Source organism: Barbus barbus, assembly GCF_936440315.1.
Source record: "Barbus barbus genome assembly, chromosome: 22".
NCBI classification, from domain to species: Eukaryota; Metazoa; Chordata; class Actinopteri; order Cypriniformes; family Cyprinidae; genus Barbus; species Barbus barbus.
Window position 1 is genome coordinate 8,479,636 of NC_136750.1, and position 25,275 is coordinate 8,504,910.

The 25,275-nt window shown below is 36.4% G+C and overlaps 1 protein-coding gene across 1 annotated transcript in view; it reads left to right on the forward strand.

Moving 5' to 3' along the window:
• LOC306888317 (UPF0606 protein KIAA1549L-like) overlaps nt 1–24,915 on the forward strand; it is a gene marked incomplete at both ends in the record, with an annotated part of 105,583 nt that extends 80,668 nt beyond the window's left edge. The window contains 8 exons of the mRNA XM_079446533.1: nt 1,560–1,684; nt 2,261–2,490; nt 8,956–9,082; nt 19,712–20,089; nt 20,185–20,282; nt 21,469–21,605; nt 22,722–22,873; nt 24,637–24,915. Coding sequence (XP_079302659.1) covers nt 1,560–1,684; nt 2,261–2,490; nt 8,956–9,082; nt 19,712–20,089; nt 20,185–20,282; nt 21,469–21,605; nt 22,722–22,873; nt 24,637–24,915 — 1,526 coding nt within the window. The remainder of the gene's footprint in view (nt 1–1,559; nt 1,685–2,260; nt 2,491–8,955; nt 9,083–19,711; nt 20,090–20,184; nt 20,283–21,468; nt 21,606–22,721; nt 22,874–24,636) is intronic.
• Nucleotides 24,916–25,275: the final 360 nt, after the last annotated feature.

Sequence of the window (25,275 nt, forward strand, 5' to 3'; positions counted from 1 at the left end):
AATAACATTGTCAGTAACATATTGACTGGCATTTTCTATGTGTTTCCTTACGGAGTCAGTGATGTTACCAGTTGTTCCTTTCTTGCACTGAGGGACAATAGTTTCTAGAGTCAGTGTGTATTTGGGTGCAGTGTGAGGTTGTATGGTGTCTCCCTGCATGGAAAATTAGTTTTTAACTAAGGTCTTTTTTACCAGATGACCATCCTCAGAAGGAAAATAGTGACTGAGTTCATGAATATAAATGAAACCCTCTCTTCTGACATGATCCGGTCTGTTACTGTGTCTACCAGCATCGCTATGGAGCAACAGGGTCACACGCTCATTTTTGTAGACACATGCATCCCAAAAGGCATACTGACAGATGGAGATAAAGCACACCCATTGGAACCTAACTTAATTATTTTATAACCTTTTGCTTGGCAGAGGTCATACTGGTCTGGATGACACACAGACTTGCCAATATACAACCCTCAACACCACACACACATGTAAATAATCAAGTCTCTCACAATAACAACATAAGGTGCCATATGTTCATGTCCTGTTGGCACATGCTGCATCTGACCTTTGTCAGATGGCACTTGAGTCTGTGGAGAGATGAAGTGTGCCAGAACAGAATTTTCAATTGTTTAAATTTGTCTGAAAAAACCCCTAAATGACAATAATAAATAATAATAATAATAATAAGGTTCATCATTTGCTGACCCTAATGTCATTCCAAACCTGTATGCATTTATTGTTTTTATTTTTAATTTTTTTTTAAACAAACGAAAAAAGAATAATGTATATATTTTTAATTTTTGGGTGACCTTAAATAATCTAAATTATTGTTGAGGTAAACTACATTACAGATATTTAAGCTGTACTTTAGAGATTGCCAACACATGTCAGTTTGAAAACCGTCAATCGTTCCAAGTTTAAAACACTTATTCTCTCAAAAATGAAAATTATGTCACTTATATGGACTACGTTTATTGTGCTTTTTAGTGTTTTTAGGCCTTTTTGGAGTTTGAGAGATGTGGCCACTATGGACTGTTGTGATATGTAAAAAGCAGCATTAAAATCCATTCAATTCTCCTTTATATATTCCACAAAATAAATAACAGCAACGAGTAATGATAGAATTAATTTGTTTTGGGTGGTGAACTATTACTTCAAAAGAAAATGGGCTGAAAGATCCGTTCCATGGATATAACTTGTTAAATTCTGCTCACATTGAGCCTAATTCTTTATAGTTAGGATAAAATGTACAGTTTTGCTTATCCTATAATTTTTCCACTTCCATATGAATATATTTTAGATATATTCTCTCAGAGATGGACAGACCTAATCTGTCCTGATAAATGGACCCAGTTAATTAAAATCAAAAGATACGCTGAAATCTCGGGATCAGACTTTTTCCACTTTAAATAGGAAATGAGAGCTAAGGAAATTAATTTTCTGCAGAATTAATAATGTTGGCCAGTGCAGCTGTCACATAATTAAGGAAGTGAATTTGTCTGTACGTTTTTGCAATCTTGTCGTTGACATTAAAATCTAAGTGTTTCTGTTTTTGCCAGAGCATTATGATAGTTCCTCAGGATCACTTCAGCTTATTTCTATAAAACCAATGGCAGCTCCACCCACCTACTCGCACCCTGCATCCTCCGACCGCAGCCAGGACTCTGCTGTATTCAATGGCGAGGTAAAACTTGATTTTATTGGAGACAGCTTCAGATGGAAACCACTGACCAAAGTCATTCTACTGACCTTCTGATGCATTTTACATGCAAAAAAGGGAACTGATGGATGCGAAATGGTCACTTCAATGCTGATTGGCTGACTGTTATGCAACTTCTGCAAGTCAGGGTGCACAAGCTTTATACAGTTTTATACAGCAAGGATACAAAGTTATGTTTACATTCTACCAGGCTGCATGGAATCTTTTGCAAGGAGAATGAATGAATGAATGAATGAATTGATTAATTGATTAATTAATTAATGAACACATACATTATTTGCAAGACTGTAACTGTACTAAGACTTCTTTTAACATCATGCATAGTCTATATCGTCAACAAAAGCATATTCTTAGCACATCTCAATGGATACTCTCGCTTAATTTAGTCAAATTTGGGCTTCAAAGAGACCTGGCACAGATTTCTTTTAGAATATCACTTTACCTATGGGAAATCAAGTGGAACCATTTTTTAATGCATGCAATTTATTTTTAGTGGATGACTGGCCAATCCCCCTTCTCTCTTTCTCTTTGTGTATACAGGTGAATTTGGCTCTGAAACAGAAGTCAGACATTGAACACTACAGGAATAAGCTTAGACTGAAGGCCAAGAAGAAGGGATACTATGACTTCCCTTCTGCTGAGGGGAAAGGTAGCACTAAAGACCTGAGTCAGCGACACAAGTACAGCCACGACAGGATTCCACATTCACACAGCAGAGCTCAGGAACCGGAAGACGACAGGGGCTCCACGTATGTGAAGTATCGCCGGAGGTAAGTGATTCTGCTGGAATGGAAATGAGCGTTTAACAAGATATGGTTGTTTTTGTGTATGCATACATTAATGCTTGTTGTGACTGTCTCTCAGATTTATTGATCTGCACAAGTTATATGTGATAATGAAGGTCGTAGTGTCATTTGTTAATTTGCAATGGTCCCAAAAGTGTTTAGATGCTTAAGACACACTGACTGAATATCTTTACATTAGATAAAGTATCAGATCATTAATTAATTAGTAATACAATTCAAAAAAAGGATATTTGTAATCCAAACATCCAAATCACATTGAAACCAGTTAGGTGGTTACCTTAAGTAATCTCCTTAAGCAGAGCAACAAAGACAAAGGGTGTCTCTCAATCAGATTCTTAGTTCCCGGGCTCTGAATTTCCAGTAACTAATGCACTCGATGCACTTTGGTTTTTGTGGTGCATTGTGAGATTTTTCAGGGAGCGAATCTTTCAATGCACTGAAAGAATTTTGTGATTGAGACAGCCCTTAACATGTCCCACTTGATCCTAATCAGAGCCTAGACTACTGAACTAGGGAGCTGATTGATACACACTGATAGTCTTTATCAGAGTTGCCAGGTCTAAGTCCCAAGACCAGCCCAATTGGTAGTCAACCTAGCCCAGTCTATCTCCAGAGGTGGAAAGAGTACGAAAATAATCTACTCAAGTAAAAGTACCATTACATTAATGAAATTTTACTTAAGTACAAGTAAAAGTACCAGTCGAAAAATCTACTCAAGTAAAAGTAAAAAGTATCTAATTTAAAGGGGTCATATTATGCGATTTCAAGTTTTCCTTTCTCTTTGGAGTGTTACAAGCTGTTCAAGCATAGATAAGATCCCTGAAGTTGCAAAGACTAAAGTCTCAAAACCAAAGAGATATTCTTTATAAAAGTTAAGACTTGTCCACGCCCCCCTAAAACGGCTCATTTAAACACGCCTCCACATGTCTACATCACGATATAGGGAGATTTTCATAACACCGGCCAAACATATACGCAATGAAAAAGGGCGTGATTTTTATTCTGGCTATAGTATTGTTGCTGCCGCCGGCGCAATGTCGTGGAGACGCTGTGTTTCATTGTGAAAGTGAAACTACTTTGTTTGGGCTCCCAAAAGAGGACACAACTAGAAATCAGCGGTTAAGTTGTATTTTTCAACACTGTTCCAGAGCAGTACAATGCAAATATTTGAGTGTGTGCAACACATTTTACGGAGGACTATTTCCTGAACCTGGCAGGAGAATAGCCTACAATGCTTGCACAAAGGTGGTTTCTATAAAGTGGGGCAATTCCAACTTTGCAAGGGCAGTCCGGTGCTTCTGACGCACAGCCTGTAAGTACATTTCTGCTACTGACTTTTCAAAGGCGAGTTTTGAGCAGTGCAGAGTAGCTCTTGCTGTTTGTCGTTTCTCCAATCACAAATGCAGACATGGTCATTTTTACGCGGCGCGATGCAACGCGATACGTAAAAAGACAGTATAATCGTCATTATAATCAGTAATTATGTCCCCACTGGATGCAACAAATGCTTTGTTTGTAATGGGTTTTATTGTTTTAGTCTCGTCGGCGTTAGGAAAATATGACCATCACAATACGGTGAGAGGCGTAACATTTCCGTCACACGCTTGAGGTATTCGGCCAATCACAACGTACTGGATAGCTGGCCAATCAGAGCACGCCTCGCTTCTCAGAACGATGAGCTTTTAAGAAAGGTGGGGCATAGAGGAGTAACAATAATGTACAGTATGTGGAAAATAATGTTTTTTTTTTACTATAAACCACATAAACACATTACACCAAATACACAAAATATTGTTATTTTTAGCAACCTCATATGACCACTTTAAAACTTACTCAGAGTAAAAATTACTTGGTTACATTTTAACAGTGGGATGGAGGCAAAACTGGGATAGGCCAAGGGTGTCAAACTCCTGGAGGGCCACAGCCCTGCACAGTTTAGATATAACCCTAATTAAACACATCTGATCCAGCTAATCTAATCATTTAGGCTTATTTGAAAACTACATTGTATGTGTGTTGGAGCAGGGTTGGAACTAAACTCTCCCCTGTGGCCCTCCAGGAACTGAGTTTGACACCGCTGGGATATCTCAAACTAGTTGTTTTTTATTAAAGAAATCATTTATTTAGAATAATAAGACATTTGGGCTGTTACCAGGCAAATTAAATCAGTATCAACAAAATTCATCTTTGCAATGCAGAGGAAGCACAGAAACTTCATGTGAAGTGGCATTCAGATGTATTTACAGACTGTTTAATGCAGGACATGAATGCATTTAATCTGCAGTTACAAATGCAGAAATAATGTTTTGATATACAAGACATAAAATGTTGAATACTCATATATATATAAAAAAATCAAGATCTTTAAATGTGAAATTAAAACTGCCAGTAGGTGTCAGAAAGTCACTGTTAATAAGTGAGTCATTGCCATTGAACTGAATCATTAAAATGGTTGATTCATTCAGGAACAAAACACCGTCATTGCTCAGAGATGCAAAACTGTGCTATGGAGGCTGTGTTTGGAATTATATTTGTTGTCGAAATAGAGCAAAAACTGGCAATATGGTGTCTAGAAGGCAAGTTTCTTAATTAGCTTCTTGTTTATAGAACTGTTGTAAAAAAATAAAAAAAATTGTAATCATGCTGATTTTTGGAGAAAAACGGCACTCTTCGTGTGATATTAATTTACTGAATTTGAAATGGTATAAATATATACAGTACATTTTTTGCCCCTATACTTTCAATCTTGTGATCATTCTAAATGCATTTTAACAGACTGTATCACGCACTCGAAATGCGTGCACGCATTGGTCTCATCTACTAGAATTCACGGCTCTCTGTAGGAGTTTTTGTTTGGTTTTTGCAAAATACTGATAATGTCAATTTGCACATCATTAAAACAACAATTACGATATTATCGCAAACGATATATATCGCACACCCCACTGTCTTTTTGGCTAATTTGTGCAAAACCTTTTTCTAAACTGTCAAAGCTTAATTTTAACCACCAGTGCAACGATGCAAGTATTTATCTTACCTCTACATGCTTGTGAAGGGTTGATGTCGAGATTTATAAACTGCTAGCTTGGTCTCCCTAGGCAAACACTGCTTACAATGCATAAAAGAGCATAAATATGGCCAGGGGTTCACTTCATTTCCTTTGAGTAGGAATCCTTCAGCAGAATACGACAGGGTTTCATTTTCAGCTGGGTCTGCACCATAGTCTGTCTTGTCCGTCTGCATCTTTCTTGTGATTTTATCGCCAGGTTGTTCTCCTGCCCATTATTTACTGCAGTAGTTTCCAGGGAGTGATTTTATTTATTTATTCATTTTTTACTCAATAATTACATTGATTTAAAATGTAGCAAAGTACAATATTTCAAACAAAATATACTTGAGCAAAAGTAAAATGAGAGATTTTAAAAACTACTTTAAAAAGTAGAAGTACACAAAAAAGCTGTAACGCGAGTAAATGTAATTCGTTACTTGCCACCTCTTGGGGGCTGTTAAAATCACTTAAAAAACGTGTCCCGGAGGGGGGGGTCAAAACCTCCTTCCAGGGGGTTCCACTTCGGTCAAAATTACGTTCCAGGAGGGCAAGGCTTTTTGCTTCAACCCGTAGCAACAGCATAAAAGTAGACCAATTCAGTGGGAAAACCGCTGACTTGGCAACACTCCTCTTCTCAGCATAAGCAAAAGCTCCACTCTTCATCACAATGGTAACCCAGTTTAATTGAAACAGTTTTAATTCCATAAGCATAATTGAACATTAAACTCTATCAAGTCTCTCCCTTTTCTCATTTTGCTCAAAAACACACCAAAAATAATAAAAATGTGTAATGTTTACTACCATACACATGCTATTACAAGCCGGTCTTAAAGTTTAAATTGTCATTTGAAATGGCTTTAACAATTTTTATTGACTGAACTAAATAATATACAGTAAATTGCATTGCAATTGTGTGGATGGCTTTTTCTAACACAGGAACATTTGGCAAATGGTGAATATAATCATTATGCAGTGAGCTTTGTCGACTAGCTGTTAGCAATCATGCGCCTTGATGATAAAAACACTGTGTGCTCAGAAATGTCTGTTGTTCAGAAGTAGACACACAAGCCGCCGCCACAGACATGACTGGATAAGATATCCAGTACAGCTTCGGCCCAGTCTCATTAGCTGACTGAAACGCCCTCGCTTTGGAGTTTTGTCTCAGTTTAAATATTTAATTTCCTTTTTGGATCCATTGGCACTCTGTCAAATCTCATGTAATTTGCTGCTCATTGTATAAAGAAGGAAAGCATATCTTTCTGCTGCTTTCAGCTTTCCATTTGATTAAGCCGCAGTTGCCAGAGTCCTCTGGAACGGCTTAAAATCTAACCCCAATAATTTGTTCTGATGCCCTTGGAAAATAAATTGATATGATAGGCCTTCAGGAAAGTTGTTTCACTTAAAGACTATGAGAAAAACAAAGTGTCCCACAGTGGTCTCTTAATTATTTGTGTAATATTGACCGATATATACACCATGATGGCCTAAACAGCTACAATGGTTTAAACATAATGTCTTTAACAAGTACAGTAAATATCACTTCATTAACATGCGACAGATATATTACAAAAAAACTAGTGTATTGTTTATTAATGTAGTCCTTTAACAGTGTTGTAGTTTGGTTAACTGCAAGGTGCCAGAAGCTTGTGCCAAAAAATTATCTATTAATTTCTTTTAAAAAGTCAACCCCTCTGAAAGTCATTCGGACACATCTTACTGAGCATTTCAAAAGGTCCCTTAAAGGTAGGGTAGGCGATTTTGGAAAGCCTAGCAATAGCAAGTTAGCTTAATAAGCAAGATCCTCACCCTCCCTGCATAATCACTTTACAAAGCCATGCCTCCTCCAAATCACACGAACGCACTCAGGCAGACCAGAGACTAACGACATGCTAACTAACATGATGAGAGACGGCGTTGGTGGAGGATTGAATGCAATGCTGTCAGATTACCTCATGTCTCATTCGCCACTGAGAAAACATCACAGTACAAAGCGCATGATATTATAATAATAGTGCCTTTGTTTCTTGCTGGAATGGGCTGATGACATATCATGTCTGTGCAAACAGGGTGCGCAGAGGTATACAAATACATATTTGGTAGACATGCATGACAGCCTATTGTAATGTTCAGACCGAACATTTCGTTTGGACAAACATTATATGGTCCTATGCCTTCCACAGATGATAAAAATACATATAAATAAAATGTAGACCACTTAACTTAGTGATTGCGATTGGGATGTGAAGAGACTTCCAACCAGCATACAAAAAAAAAAAAATGTTTTTGAACCAAATCACCTACCCTGTACTTCACTTTATGTATTTTTAAAACTCCTGATGACATTTATTGAAACTTTTACATCTCCAGTAACCCCTTAATAGTTTTGATGTTTTTTTCTGTGTGAAAATGCTAACTTCTGCTTTACTGTGATCTGCTGTCTAACTGGCTTATTGCTTTGACGCAGGACTCAGAATGATGAAATCTGATGAAGTTGCCTACACGGAGGCTCAATCTTTGTGCTTATTAAAGTATTTCTTATCAGCTCCCAGATGATTTTTCTCAGAGCAGAGTTTTTCTTTCTGTGAAGATTTGTAAAAAATGTATTTTCATGTTTTATGTCATTGTAAATCCATCACACCAGAGCTGCATTATCTGTCCAAAAATTGGCATGCAATTAATGTTGCGATGACAAGTTTAACTGTGATTTAAAGCTAAAACAGATTAAAACAGCAACTCTTGGGCAATATGCTGAGGGCCACTGCCATATCTTGACACCAAAGCATCATGGACACATGGAGTTGACTGTTTTGACCGTTTCTTTTATTAAACAATGTATAGTTCAATATATAGTATATATATATATATATATATATATATATATATATATATATATATATATATATATATATATATATATTCTCTAATCAATATATAGTTCTGTCATTGTTTTTTTATTTTTGGTTTTATTTTTTTCGAACTGAGCCTATATACTGTAAACATAACACTTATCACATATAACACATGTTCATGGTCTTACTGTGAATGGATTATCAGTTCTTTCATTCAAAAGAAAAAAAAAATGTCTTCATAATCTAAAATGTAATCAAAATGTAACTTTCTGTTCCCATGAAGCAATGTTCCTTTTCAGATTACTGCATACGCAGCATGGTGCAATACACTCATTCTTGACAGCAGCCCAAAAAATGACCTTTATTGTCTAACATAAAAATCTATTTCAGTGGACATGGCAGATTCATCCATGGACACATACATAGTCCTTACATAGTCCCATTTATGTGTTCAGATGTTACTGATGTTACTGTTCTAAACTCTCTCTCTCTCTCTCTCTCTCTTTGTGTGTGTATGTGTGATGGTTTCAGACCCTCTCAGGTGAATCACCCCACAAATCGCAGCAGACAGTCTCTAAACAGTCCTGGAGGAACAGAGATGGATCTTCTAGTCATGAGAGAGAGACCCAGAAAGGGGATCCGTAACAGTGGCTATGATGTGAGTGTTCTTAATGAAAAATTGCATAAAACATTAGCAAAAATGGGAAGGCTTCAAAAACATAGCTGGCAGAGCATGGTGACAGGAACAGCAAGGTTGTGGCTTTGGATAAAAGCATCTGCCTTAATCATAGATATATAACACAGGACAGTTACACATGATTTTGTAAGGCATTGCTTGATTGTTATTGGGTGGGGTTGTAGTTGGGTTGTGTTATGCTTGGTTAGTTTCTGCTGCTAGTCTACTCAGGATTTGATGTTCAGTGTTTTTTTTTTTTAACAAAATAAACAAGTGCAGGTCGTTTGAAAGAATAATCATAAGTTCATCACTGTGGAAACATAGCCACAATGGTTTGGTCTGCAGATGGGAATAAAGAATGGATTCAATGTTGACCACTTCTTATTTCTTTACTGTAAATACATAAATAAAGCTTCTAAGCAAGAAGCTTACATGTGACATTATCAACGCAGAGTCTGTGGCACACATGCAGTCGTGTCCCAGATCTTAAGTGAAATTCACATGCTGACTATGTACACCTCTCAGCGATTGTAAACATGCTTACGTGTTATATTTGAAAAAGCTTACCTATTTTCAGCATAAAAATAATTACTTTCAGAGTAAGTGGAAAACTGTCCTCTTTATTCATGTAGTATTAAAAAAGCACATAGTTTTGTCTGTGTCCATATTGTGTGTTATACTCTTGTGGATTCGACTCTTTTCATCTGTGTCCCTGTACGTAATGTGGATTCTGGCTCTATGTAAGAAATAGCTTTAGTTCTATTGATTACAGTGGGAATTAGTTGCTGTTGGCTAAATTACTGCAGATCCTTGTACTGATGCTGTAAGAAGGATTGATTTATGTGGTGCGTTGCACCACATCTCTTGTACAAGTTCTTCACATCTCACATTTGACGCACAGGAAGGAAGAAACAGACTGTGTCTGAAACCTGTTTGAAGGTACGTTTTAAGGAAACCATCCAAATAATTTTAGATTAGCTCCACCTTCTAATAATCCAGTTTATAGAATTCCAGTAGCAGATTTCCAAAGAGGCCAAAATTCCTCTAGTTATACAGGTATAATGACTGGATTGCTCATAGCGTTCTAAACTGCCATTAAACGGTGAAGCCGCAGGAAGTATTCGAGCGGCCGTCTTACTATTCCCTACCAACAGAAGGCATCAAATTGGATGAGTTTAGGTCAAGGTTTTGGCTGTCAGTCAATTCCTCTGCTTGTAAACAAGGCACCAGCTCCTGCACCAGTAGCACCACACACATGCATGGTACTGTTGTGAATGCATGTCGAAGACTAACATAAAGTTATGGTTGAACCACTGATGCCATATGGACTATTTTAATGATGGCCTTACTACCTTTCTGGGCCTTGAACATGGTAGTTCCGTTGCTATCTATGCAAGGTCAGAAAGCTCATGGATATCATTCAAAATATCTTAATTCACGTTCTGAAGATGAACAAAGGTGTTACGGAATGACAGAGTAATTAATGACAGGATTTTCATTTTTGGGTGAACTATCCCTTTAAGGTGGGTGTTTCAGCTACGCACTTTGGTGACACAGGTAACTGATCCAACACAAAATATATTTCTTTATGCACTTAATTATGCAGGAAATATTAAACATGAACATATAGCTTGTATTAGTATCAGAACTATATTTGAATTTACAATAAATATTACAAGCCTCTGTAAGCTTCTGTTACTAAATTGCTTTAAAATGAATTGACATTCAAAGCTAAGTCTACCATGCATCATTTTGGAAAAGGCTCATGTCTTTAAGCCCGCACCGTATGTTGTCAGCCTTATTTTTCTGAATGATGATATGATGCATGTATTTTCTTTTCATTTTAATTTTGAGCAACATCTATTTCAGAATCTTCAAGATCGCACAAATAACATTTTACTAACATCACAATTTCCATAGGAGTAGAATGTTATGTATGTATGAATGTATGTAATACATTATTAATGTAACCAACATTTAAATGCTGAAACACATTTAAAATGAATAAATAAGCTTTCCATTGATGTATGGTTTGTTAGGATAGGACAATACTTGGCGGAGATACAACTATTTTATAAAAAAAAAAAATCTAAATATTAAGAAAATCGCCTTTAAAGTTGTCCAAATAAAGTCCTTAACAATGCATGTTACTTATCAAAAATTACATTTTTATATATTTACGGTAGGCAATTTCCAAAATATCTTCATGGAACTTGATCTTGACTTAATATCCTAATGATTTTTGCAACCTGGTCTCATGGCATAAACGTATCTGGGTGTACTTTTTAGCGAGACTGTTTTTACGTACCTTACTGCACATTTCACCGCAGTTTCAAAGGGCAATGTCCACTGAGTGGTGTTAAAACATGGGTTTAATACGTTAACCCTGGCACGTTTTTATTATGTTGATATAGGTACGGATTGCTGTGTTTTTATTACATTGCTTCAGGTATGTATTGCGGCGGTTCAGAATTCAAATATCCGGGGACCGTCGCTAAAAATGAATGCTCTATCGTGTTGGAAATATGCCTTACACCAAATCCAATCCTAAACCTACCCGATAGTGTTGACAAATACAAAACTGATTTAAAAACGCATTTGTTGATGCAACCACGGTATTTGAACTTCCTTATTTGCAGATTTGAACTATTTTGTCGAACCGTAGTTACTCAGAGCTCCTCACCTCTCAAGTACATCTCTGTACTCCGTGAGCTAACGAACAAACCTACCATCTATGAAAACCCATAGATATGAAGCTGGATATGTGTGATGCCAATGTTCAAAAGCATCAGTTTTCAAATTTTCCATCATATTAATATTGTTTTGAAGTCATAACATGATATTCTTCAAGTAATTGTGCGAAAATAACGCTTTATTAATCGAAACTCTGTAAATTTGTGTGAAAAGGAATAAAAGGCATCAGAGTTTTACTGCCTCTAGTGTTAATTTCTTTTGGAAACTGCAGTGATATTTGCTTATTGGTATGCATTTCGCGTCTCGCTAAAAAGTGTGCCCAGGTACGTTTATGCCATGAGACCAGGTAGGATTTTTGGCATAAAAGAAAAATCGTTAATTTTGATCCATACAATGTATTGCTGGCTATTGCTACAAATATACCTGTGCTACTTACGACTGTTTTTTTTGGTCCAGGGTCACATATATATGTTGAGGATCTCTTTAATATAATTGTACAAACACTGACTTGTTAGGTGATGTTTTCTCATTAAAATTGTACAATTCCCTGTTAATTCAATAGAACATTTTGGAATACTAAGGAATACCAATATGGTGGCACGGTGGCCTCACTTTTTTGACATCATGGCAGAATGCTCAAATTGGCCAAGAGTCCTCTAACTTACATTAGATTTTGTCTAGCAACTGATATTGACCCCCTTGTCTTCAGGGATTCATTGTTCCATTTCCATTAAACTTCACTTATGCTCTAACCTAACTTGAGACGGTATAAAGCTGAATATCATTGGGATGTCATTAGGAATTAATAATGACTCCATGTTTCCTGACAATGTTGCCCATTATTATTATTAGATTATACATGAAAAAATGTATATATGTATATATGAAAAAAAAGCAGGGGGCCTAATACTGATCCCTGTGGAACTTGTGTGCAATCTGACATGTCTTCATTAACACAAATAACTGATAGTGATTATGGTAGGATCTAAACCGTGCTAAAGCCTGCCCACAAATGGTGACTCTTACTGCATGTTCTACGTCATCCGCTGGAACGCCACTCTCTCCTGTATGCATGTATGACAGTTAGTGGAAGCAAGAGTTACATTACAGTTTATAAAGTTTTAAATTTGGATATTTTTCTTACACAAATGCATTTATTTGCTTCAGAAGGCATTTATTAACCCCCAGAGCAATGTGGATGACTTTTTATGATGGTTGGATGCACTTTATTGGACTTCAAAATCTCAACACCGGCCCATTTACTGCCATTATAATGCTTGCCCAGGATATTTTTTAATATAACTCAGATTGTATTCATCTGAAAGATGAAGTCATATAAACATAGAATGGCTTCAGTGTGTGAAAATCATTTTCATTTTTTTTTTTTTTATGTGTGTGGGGGGGGGGGGGGGGGGGGGGGGTAGTCATTCTGGCTACTGAATAAGTTTTGCGTATTATCTTGGAAATATGCTGCTCTCAGACTCTCTCTATAGGTAGAGACAATATCCTTCCATGCCCCTCAAATTACATCTAAAATTATACTCTTCTACCTGTGCTCTGAGAAGCTTCTTGAGCTCACAAGTTTGGTTTTTATACCATGGAGCAGGGCATTTCTCTTTAAATTTCTTTAATCCGAAAGGTGTGACACCATTTAAAGTGTTCATATAGCTTCTGGCACAGCATTCATTTACAGCATTCACAACTGAAAAGGACACTTTACCATTAGCGATAAAAGATGCAGGGGCCCAGGATTCTCACCAGTTATTCATCAGTTATTGTCTCTCCATTTCACATTTTGCAATACTTACCTGTTCAGTTCAAAGTGCTTTTTCAATATGTAGCAAATTAGCTCAAAAGAGAATTGTGTATAAATACTTACAATTAATTATGAGTAATTACAATTATTTATATCGTCTGACAGTAATAACTGTAGCAGAATTAAATTGCCATCATCTAATCTGTTCGTCCAGCGAACATTCTGTGTAAGTTCATATCAACTCTAAGAAAGGATATTTTTGTGGCCACAGAAAATACTTTCCTAAGTATTAATGCTTTAGAGCATGTAGTAAGGATCAAAATCGTAAAGGGACATTAATATGCAAGGCAGAATCAGAAACTCATGTAATTTGTGCACAAGAGTTTTATTAACTAAACACTAACATAAACTAGTCTAACAAACAAACAAACATACAATCACTCATACATGGGGAAAGGGCAAATGAGAGTTGATGGATGAAACCATCAGGAAACCAGAGAATGAAGCTATGATAAGAGTCAGTTAACCACCTGAATAAAACCATCAGTGTCGTTTATAACAGGGTCTATAGCTTATACTAAACCTCTGTTTCGTTTAGTTCAATGTACAATACTTGCATTGCCTTGGGCATTGAACGAGTGTCCGGATGCAGTCTCGGATGAAAGTCTCGATGGTTTCAAGATTTTGGACTTGCAATCACGTTCTTCCTGGTTTGAAGAGTGATGAATTCCAAAGATGTTCTGACTCGATGGTGATTGGGAGATTCTTCCCAGGTAGAAAGGGAAAAATAGGTAGGAAAGAGATCTGCTGAGGTCCGAGGAGCTTTGGTTCATGGAAAGTCAAGGCCGCAAGGCCTGGCGCAAAACTTAAGGGTCCAGAAGAGTTCTAGCTCACATCCTCATCTTCTCAAAATCTAAAAGATCCGCAGACTGGCAGGCGGCGTCACTGATGTGAGAGCTTTATCTGCTATAGAGGTAATTTGCCTGGGGTTAATGCACAAACTACTAAAGATTCTTAGCACACTAAAATGTTGCATAGGTATCAACATGTAATATTCACTCTCAATTAGATCATCCGAAGGGCAATTGATAGAGACTAAACATGGTATAAGTGAGGTGATATTAACCAGTGATCTATCATAAGCATGCATAAAACAGTTTACAATACACAAGAACATATACAAGAACAGTAATAATATACACAATGACCTGAATATATGTGTGTTCATTCAAAGAGAGGTTTTTCTATGAATTAATTAGAGAAGAGTCCATTTTTATGGCATAATGTCTCTTTCCTAAGGGGATATGAAGTGAGTGAGCAATAAAATAAGTGTTATCAGATCGGTTGCCATGGAACCGGGGGCCTAGAGTCATTCACAGACATACCGGCACCCAGTATGTGTATTGGGTGAGGGGTCTGTGCATACCTGTCAAGTATCCCGTTTTGGCCGGGAAATTCCCGTAATTTACCCTTCTTTCCCGCCGTCCTCCCGTATTAGTATTTTCCCGTAAATCTCCCGTATTTTAACCTGCGTTATTAAAAAAAAAAAAAAAACGTCCCCCAAAAAAAATCTGAGCTCTGTCACTAGCCTTGCGATAACTGCCACCTGCAGTAGCCTACTACAGGTTAGTGTGTGAGGTCAGATGATGAGTTGATGAGCAGTGTTGGGGAAAGTTACTTTTAAAAGTAATGCATTACAATATTGCGTTACTCCCTAAAAAAGTAACTAATTACGTTACTTAGCTACTTTTTATGGAAAGTAATGCGTTACGTTACTTTTGCGTTACTTTTTAAATATGAGCAGGGCTTGATTGTTTTTAATACAAGAAATTACATTAATACAAATGTAAAAGCCCTGTATCTTGTGAAGGAAAAGTAAATTCATGTCTGAAAAGTAAAACTCAGTTTAAGAAGGTTTAACACTCTTCAACAATAAAAAAACAATGAAGCACAATTGTTAGTTTATCTAAAGTCATTTTTGCTTATTAGTATGGTTGAACTGGATCATCAAAGGTCAGCAGCAAAGACGTTGGTTAATAAAATGGGATTAGATACATTGGTGTTGTTTAACATATTTCATTATTGCAGTTTGCGTCATATTCTGAGTTTGCATTTCACTGTTTTAATTCATTTTGATGAATACTAAATCTGTTTTTTGCGAGTGGGATGAATTAATGCATTCACATTTAGTCTAGAACTACAGTAACAGCATGTTCACAGCGCACTGTCCGTCAATAAATGGGGAAAAAGTAACTGGCGTTACTTTTTTGAAAAAGTAACTCAGATATTTTCTTGTAAATTAAAAAGTAATGCGTTACTTTACTAGTTACTTGAAAAAAAGTAATATTATTACGTAACTCGCGTTACTTGTAATGCGTTACCCCCAACACTGTTGATGAGTGAAGACGCGGGAAAAAAAGAAGAAAAAACAGACAGATGATGGACGCCAGGGGGCTGTTCCATAAAAGACGCTAAGAAAAGCGGGGATTAAAGTCCAAAACCTGACTTGAAATAACCTAACAAATCAATCGGGACTAAAGCGGTTCCATAAACGACAATTCAAGTTCACGCAATCTGACTAATGCTATCCAGGTTCAGCGAGTCAGGATAATGTGACGTACACGCTTATTCTGAAGCAGACCTTAATGTCGATCATGGATCAAATCGATCCACCATAGCAAACAGCGAATATTTGTGCTGTTTAACGCATTTGAAACATTGTGTTTTCCTCAGTGCATAACTGATACGTCACAGGTATATTTTTTTACATCTGTAAATGTCAGAAAGCCATGCAAATATATCCATTTAGCTGTCAGGAGTGGGCGAGGCTTATGCGAGAGAACGAGCGCTGCGGCGCGCATGCGCGCTACACAGACAGAGCAGAATAGAATACTAGCGCAAGAATTCTGAATAAAATATACATTCTGCTAAAATATTTGTTGTTGGACATTAAATGTGACACATAGAATTTTACTACATATAAGTGTATTTTTATGATAGCAGCAACTGTTAATCACTAGCTCAAATGAGTTAAATGTGTGTTCCTCTTATCAGTAAAAATATACTCTGATTTCTATTATAAATTTACATTTTTAATTCAGTGATTTTAACTTTTGATTGTGTTTTTATGCTTTAATGCTTTAAAGAGCCATTTTAGATTGTAATGTTTTAATGTTCTAATAACCATAAAAGGCACAGCTGTCATAAATTCAGAGAGAAAGGCTGCATGGCTAGAAACTTCTGATCAACTGCATGCACGAGTAGCAACTATGTTAAAATGTCATTCGCCTACATTTTGGGCACAATACATTAAATACAGTTGGTTGTAGCCTATTTTTTATTTATTTGATTATTTAAGGTGTATTTTCTGTATACTTTTATTTTTGGACCGATAATAAATTAAACTGACTGTATGTGAGAGAGTCAGTGGTAATATTGATGCGTTCCTATTGGTCAGAGTTAGAGGAGCTCAGCTTAGCCTGACAGTTAGCCTGCTCCGGACCAGGTTAGTTTGCCAGCATAAGTTGCCGGGGTAACTGAGTTTGAACTTTTTTAAGTTTGATTTATGAAACCGAATCTACCAAAAATAAGCCTGACTAACCGAAATAAGCCTGTTTTATACTCTAATCTTGGTTTATGGAACAGCCCCCAGGACAGAGAAGGAAGGCACTCCTGCCAAAACAGTCTTAAAGAATGCAAAGTCTGCAACAAATGAGTACAATAAGTCACTAAAAGAGTAAAGAAAAGTTATGTGAAATGAAAAGAAAAACTGTACAAAAAAGCAATATGAAATGAATGAGTGTGTGAATGTGAAAAGAATGTGGAATGAAAATGAAATGTAAATGTAAAGACAAGCAATGTTAAATGAACAGAAAATATGCAAATAAGCCTTTAAATAAATACTCTTCATATATACCCTTTTGTGTTTTCATTTAGGCTATGAATGACATGCTGTGAACAATGTCAACAAAGGTAGGCCTATCATTGGCTTTATGCACAGCTGCACTACTTCCTGAACTTCAGGCAGCTCCTTTGTTTCCTGTCTGCCATTATTGGACAAACTGATCACCTGGATTAATCAGTTTGTCCAATAATGGCAGACAGGAATCAAAGGAGCTGCCTGAAGTTCAGGAAGTAGTGCAGCTGTGCATAAAGCCAATTGTAGTTTATAAGTGGTTGACAAGTGGTGATTTTAGCTTTCTTGTCACCTGTCTTAAAATGTAAGGGATACTGGAGCTTGGTTGGGGTGGTGGGACTGCTTGCGGCGGGCGCCGGAAAATTATTTTCAAATCCAAAACTTGACAGGTATGGGTCTGTGATTATTTGTTAATCTAATAACTAATTGATTTGTTAAATCAAATGAAAAATTGTGTGTCTGATTGGTCCAATGCTACAATAAATACCTGCAACTGGGTTCACCACAAAAACTCTCTCTCTCTCTTTCTGAGTCTGGTATATTCCTGACAGATGGATTGTGGAAGAGGGGGGGGGGGGGGGCAAAAGAGAGGGAAAGACAAAATACACAGATTCATCAAGTTGGTGGGTTCTTGCAGTCTTTAATCACTGCCCTCTTTCTCATTGGGCCTGTGCACCACAGAGGTCTGATGAATGAACAAAACTCCCACATTGTTAAACCAACCAGGATTGAATGAGAATAGATTGCACACCATTTATTTCTGCTATTATTCTGTGTTTTATGAGTATTTGTGTGTATAAGATAGAAAGAGACACATACGAGACTAGGATTATAAAAACGAATCATCCAAATCTCTTAAAAATAATGAGTACTCGTTGTGTTACTTCATTTTACCAGCACAGAATTCCCTTGTTCCAATGAAAGCTCAGGGCTCATGTTATGAAAAAGATTTACAATGAAAATGGTCATTTGGGATGGACTGGAAAGTACCTGATCACAAAGCATCTCAGAATGGTATAGGGCTGTTGTGGGAACAGGCAGTGTGCAGGTGTAGCTTATTATTTTATTTATTTCTTGACAGTTTTACCTGCAGATTGTTGAAAAACCATTGACATTTTATAAGATTGAAAATGGAAATTATGTCATGATTTACTGACCCTCATGTTGTTCTAAACCATTATACATCCATGAAACATAAAAAGGAGTTAATCTGCAGAAAACTGAAAATGAACTTCATCTTAACTCAGAAAACCAGTACTTACTGAGTTTTATGTATAAAATTCTATGTATAATATACATTTAAGATATTATCATTTAGCTTACAGAATTTTCTTTCTTCCTTCTTTTTCTTCATTCATTTGCCATTGCCACTGTGGTTTTTGTTATCATCAATACATTTATTTGTCTTCTTGTATCCTTCTACATTGCTGTAAAAAACAGGTTGAAGTGATTTTAAACATTTTTATTATTTTCTTGACTTGTCTTTGCTGTGTATTTGGATACTTCTGGCTTGCCAGACTTGACTAATCATTTCAGGATCTTGGCAGGATTGTGGCGTTATCAGCTCAAAATAGGCACTAAAATTTCCTGTATGTCTTGTTTGTTTGCCTTTCCCTCTAGAGCTGATATTGTCTTGGTTTCATCATGTTTCAGCTGATTAGATCTTTTGATATGCCAAAATGAAAAATTAAAACAGTTAAAATTGTCATAATTGATTTCCCTTTATATGCTTCTAAACATTTATGCCATTTTTGTCAGTACAATGCAAAAGGAAATATTATGAAAATGTCAATGCTGATCTTCTGCATATGGTGACCAGGGGCAGCCAAATAACCAAAACAGTATAAACCATAATAAAAGTAGTTCATATGATTCATATGCTATAGTCCAAGTGTTCTGAAGCCATAGTTTTTTTTTTCCATCAGGTCTCAAATTTTAGCCATGCTTTTGCAATAAGTTACAAGACTTCTGAGAACCGATGGTGCACCAAGTTTGTATCAACAACAGCAAACATAGCTTTTGGAGCTACATTGCCCTAATTCTCTAAATAAATGTATTGTATTGTAAACATCTCAAATCCATCTGAATTTCTTTCATTTGTTGGAAAATGTCCATACTGTTGACTTAAGTAACAGATGAAAGAATTACCATTATTGTGTACACAATTCCTTTGTTTTTAATTTGAGCATCACACTTTAGTTAGATTTTGTAATATCTGTGCATCTTTGTTCTATGTATGTTGCAGACTGAGCCAGAGATTATTGAAGAGACTGATGTTGACCGACTGGTGGGCCGCCATTATTTTGGCTGTGGTCGACAAATCAAAGGTCAATCTGAGACATCAACGCTGAGTTCCCAGCCTTCCATAGATGAGGTTCGTCAGCAGATGCATCTGCTGCTAGAAGAAGCCTTTAGTCTAGCTTCAGCAGGCCACACCACTTCCAGCAGACACCATCACTCCCACCATCAGCATCCACCACTGGGTCCCTATGGCTTGGGTCCAGTCATCCCGTACTCAGAGGTGGTGACCAGTGCACCGGGCACCACAAGTCAAGGGCAGGGTGGCCTAGAGTGGGTGCCAGCCTATAGACCAGACCCTTATCAGTGCAGCCTGGCCAAACAGGTACAGTTATAGTTATATATGTATGTATAGATATGTCAGAAATGATCTTTCTTGCTAAAAGCTTCTATATGCTAATATGCAAATTTATCAAAAAGACATTCAGGTTCACTCAGCTTCCTGAAATGGCTCTTGTGTCTCCTCCACCCCCTGTCCCACCAAGAACAGGCCCTCCTCCTGAGTCATCACTGCAACGGTCAGAACTTATCCACATTCTTTGCCTTTTTTTTCTGGAAGTGACCAGTGCATGAGTTTATTCAGCACTTATTAAAGGAATATTTTCCCATAATTTACTATTGTTTCAAACCAAACTGACTTTCTGTCTTCCGTGGCACACAAGAGGATGTTCACAATCCAAACAAGACAAATAAATGTGGATAAAGCTGTTAAAAAGAAAATAAAAAGTAGTGCATATGACCTCTGTTCCATATTCTACAGTCTTCTGATTGTTTGCCATCATTAAGTCATTATTTAAAAAAAGAAAAAAAGAAAACAAAACATGTCTGCTTAATATTCAAGTTCTGTATTCATGTCAAGTATGGTGTTGGTAACTGATTTGTTCCAAGTTAGTAAAATTTTAGAAGATTTGGAAAATAAAACTAATAACACACTCAATACTTTAAAGTCTGACATAACCAGACAAAAATGCAGTTGCTGATATTTATATTGCCAAAAAGTAAGATACAATTCTGATAGCTTGTAATGTAACACAATGAGATCTTTATAACAGTATAGCAGACTACTTACATAAAATGCACGTAAATTCCATCTGTCACTCTATTTCTCCCAATAATATGTCTCAGTAAGATGATTATCTAATGCTTAGTTTTTGACCAAAGCAGGAAAATTAGTTTGTAAGAGTTATTCTTACAAATCAGTAAAAATTTAACTGTAAACTATCAATCAGACAACAGAGGGAATGCAGTAGATTGTGCATAACAGTTTTGAACATTTAAAAAATTTAGAGCCTTTAGAAATCTGAATATAAAATTATAATGCTTTAAGCTTTAAAGGGGTAATTATACTTATTTTTCTTTTTGGATTTTGAGGCATCAGTAGCCATTCAGTTCTATTGTAAGGAAAAGAACAGACAGGACATTATGCTACAGGAAGTAAAATAAAGTTTGGAACAACATGAGGGTAAATAATGAATTATTTTGGGTGAAATATTCCTTTAACAAGAGGCCAGGAATAATCAGGTAAATTTGTCATTGAGGTTTATTTAAGTACTAAATTCAGAAATGCATTTTTAAATTTTGAGTGATTGTGGTGAAGTCATGTTAATTATTTTTAGATATAGACTGCAGATTGACTTTACTAGTAAATCAATACTGTTACCTGGTGGTGAAACAATGTCAATGCATGTATGGATTTTTTTTCAGGTCATCATCTGATGTTGGTCCAAAGGGTCATTGCTCTGAGTCAGCATTGCCGAGTCAGCATGACAGCGCCCCCTACAAGCCAAAAGGCAGAGCGCCACTCCCACCCGTCACTACTGAGCCCATTCCCAACCACTCAGGTTAGTGTGTGTGATTGTATGGGTTTATGTATGTCTGTGTACACTAGTTCTTGTCTGTCTGTTTTTTCTTTTGTGAATTATAGTGCATTGGTTATGCACTATTATTATTTGAAGTTAGGGAAGTGTAACATCCTTTGATGCATAACTCATCCTGGACCATTATTGGCACATGCAGGATACTTTAAACCGTGAACCTCATTAAGGAGAGTTTGGCTGCTTCATTTTTTAAATGATCTGACGATAAAATAGGTAAAAATATCTTTAAATACATCAGAGGACGTCAGAGATCTTTAATCTTAGTATTATTTCTGATAATAGCATGAATAGCATGGGGTATGTGATATTGACCAAAATGTTATTTCTTAATATTTTCTGTGATTGTTTTTGGATGATGATTATTAGATAATATTTTGCTAAATGTATTTTTGTTTGTGTACATTGGCCTGTTTAGGCCTTTCATGGACAGCAGACTCCAAAGCTTTTGATAACCTTCATTCTAGTGATCAGTTCACAGCAATGACAGCTTAAATTGATTCCAAGGGGCATTTTTTCTCACTTTATTAGATGTTTGCATTATCTTTACATTTTTAAGCGATACATTCAGTTAGAATAATAAGACACTGTAGGCTGTTACCAATAAAATAAAATCAGTATCGACAAAATATAAATTTTATTTAGCAAAATCCATGCTAATTCATTCAGGTATGAAAGCACTCAGAGTTTCACTGCAGCTTTTTTTAGAACTATTTTCATTGGTAAAATAGAGTAAAAACAGATAATCCTGACAATATTGTGTCTAAAATGTAACTCACAACCTTTGTATAAAATCAATATCACATTTGCAATCTGATAGTTGAGAAAAAAGCATGCTTGCTCGTGTGATATTACTTAATGTAATTTAGAAATGTAACAAAAACTTGCCTCAGTGTATTGAATTTGGGGGGTATTCAAACTGCATTCTACTAGGCTACATCACACAGTAAAAAGATGCACTCTCAAGTAATGCTTTTGTTTTTTGCAAAGTGAGTGACATTTGATAATTACAGTATTATCATAGACAATGCATATATTGCTCACCCCTACAAAACTCTCATCCCTTTTTTTTTTGTCCCACAGGAAATCCCATGACAGCAGTGTACGCCATCCCAGCCACTCGTCCAGGATACACAGGATATTTCATCTCCACGCCACCCTCCTCCTACCACAGCCCATCCTGGATGTCGTATCCCCCTGAACCCGAGGATGTGCCTCCTCAGTGGGCCGAATCTGTAAGAATGCAGTTATCACACAGTCCTTTATCATGTGTCCAATTCTGCTTCACAAACTGGGTTGCATCCGAAGACCTGAATGTTACAGTGCATGCACCATTAATACAATTTAATGTGGCATAAACCTCATGGACTGCAACCAAGGGAAGCAGAACTGGTCTGTCACATGTGCCTCTATACATTGCTCTGAACTTAGGGGGCATTCTGTCAAATCATGTGACCTGCCCTTGGGCGCAAGACTCGTCTTTTTGGATTGTCCTTCTTATCCCTGTTTGTGTGTGCCTGCATTCACACAGTGTCTTTTTGCAGAACCAGTGTCATTTAGAAACCATTTGCTGAACTGAGTTTATCGCTGACGTTGAGTGGAAACAACAAATTCCCAGGGTAGATGAGCACATTTCTTCAAATGAACACTTTTCTTTTTCTTTCTTTCTTTCCTCTGTCACAAGCAGGGTTGTGTGCCATTCAGAATCGAATTGTGAATACCTTTAAAATTCCAGGTTTTGAATTGAGGAAAAGAAACCAGATGAAAAATTGAAGTAGAATTCAAAAATAATGAAATGCAATAAAATGTATATATCCTATAGATATAGCCATGTTCATATTCCGATATTGTATTTATACTATGATTTACAAAACATTCTCAAGAATAAAATTCTTCATCACTGCTATTTTTTTTTTTTTAGATTGTACAAAACTTTATTTTTTACTTTTATAACCTAGCAAGTAAATTCCCATTTATCTCACTTAATTTAATTATTTTTTACTTAAACATGGGGATGATAGACAATCAGATAATAATTGTCAAGTTTTATTAATTGATTGATTGATTACTTTTAGACTAGTCTACTTATTATATTCTTTACGAGACTAGTCTTTATATAAAAAAGTGTTACAATCAATTAATATCTCAGAAATATATATATATATAAATAAATCTAAGGTAAATTACGTTTCATTTATATTTCTAAGAATTGCACTTAGAACATTCTTACATATTTCTTGGAACTTATGTTAAGAAATTGCTTCTCTAAGATTTTCAATCAAAATGTAATTATATCTAATGAATTTCCTTTTTAATTTAATGTCTATATTTATTTTTTATAAATTAATCTGAAAACATTTTGATGGGCATTTTGCATTGGGCATTTCATTGGTTTTGATGGCGGAGTCAAACATTAGATAGTTTTGCATTTAGTTCAAAGAAATGAGTAATGATTTTTAGGGAAAATGCATTCCACATATTAGGGAATAAACAGGCATAAATAGTCAACATTAATGATTAAATGAATTATATTTTGTTGCAATAAGTTGGACTAATGTGTTGGTCTAATGAGTGTTGTGTGACTGTTGAATATCATCGAATGGCAATTTAGTACATAATTCATCTTGTGGGGTGGTATTTACACTCACAAATTTGTCTTTTTTGTAAAATTCTGAATTATGCCCAACCCTGGTGACAAGGTGACCCTTGTTCAAAGTGTTTATGATTTCATAATTCATAATTTAATGAAAATGATAAAATCACACAATTCAAACTTGTTTGAATGGAGTGTCACTAATTTTACTTTGAAGCATATCCTTAAGCTTTTCATTTTCCTTATCGTGAGTGTCGTCCTTGTGCATTTGTCTATTGGTTCCCTTTTTAACTGTAGAATTTGGTCTACTACAGCACAGATCAAGACTCACTAAAAATAACAATACACCCTAGTTGATTGGTTTTAGCACAGGCCTTGTTGAATGCTACCTGTTTTCTCTTTCAGATGCCCCTACCAGGCTACGCAGAGGCCTTTCCTCACCCTCATTATCCTCAGGGCAGCCCTCTCCTGTGGCACCACCGCCAGACCGCTCAGGGTGGTCCGGACAATCCACCCTCCTCCTCCACTGCAGTGTCCCAGCAGATTCTAGAAGAGACCGGAGATCCGATCAGCCCCGCGACCCCCCTCAGTAGCCTTTCCACTTCAGCCCTAGTCAAAGCCATCCGCGATGAGGTGGCCAAACTGGCCAAGAAGCAAGCAGACATGTTTGAGTTCCAGGTGTAGAACTTTCCGGTGAATTCATGGACCAGCTGCAGTGAGACTGAACATTCTGATACATTTACAACTTCTGATTTCACAGGATTAAATCATATTTCACTGGATACTTTTTTTTCCCCTTTCAGTGAAACACCGGTCTGCTTTTCATACAGTTTTTGTGTGGTTCTTTTTGCCATTGTATTATAACATTAACACTGTATGTAATTAAACCTTTTCTTTATTGTAGTATAACATTATGTATCTAAGGATTTTATTTAATGGGAAAATATGGAAATCTACAGTTTTCTCGTTTTAACTGTGTATTTTATGAAACCTGGCATGGTAATTAAAAGGATAGTCCACCTAAAATTTTTAATTCTGTCACTA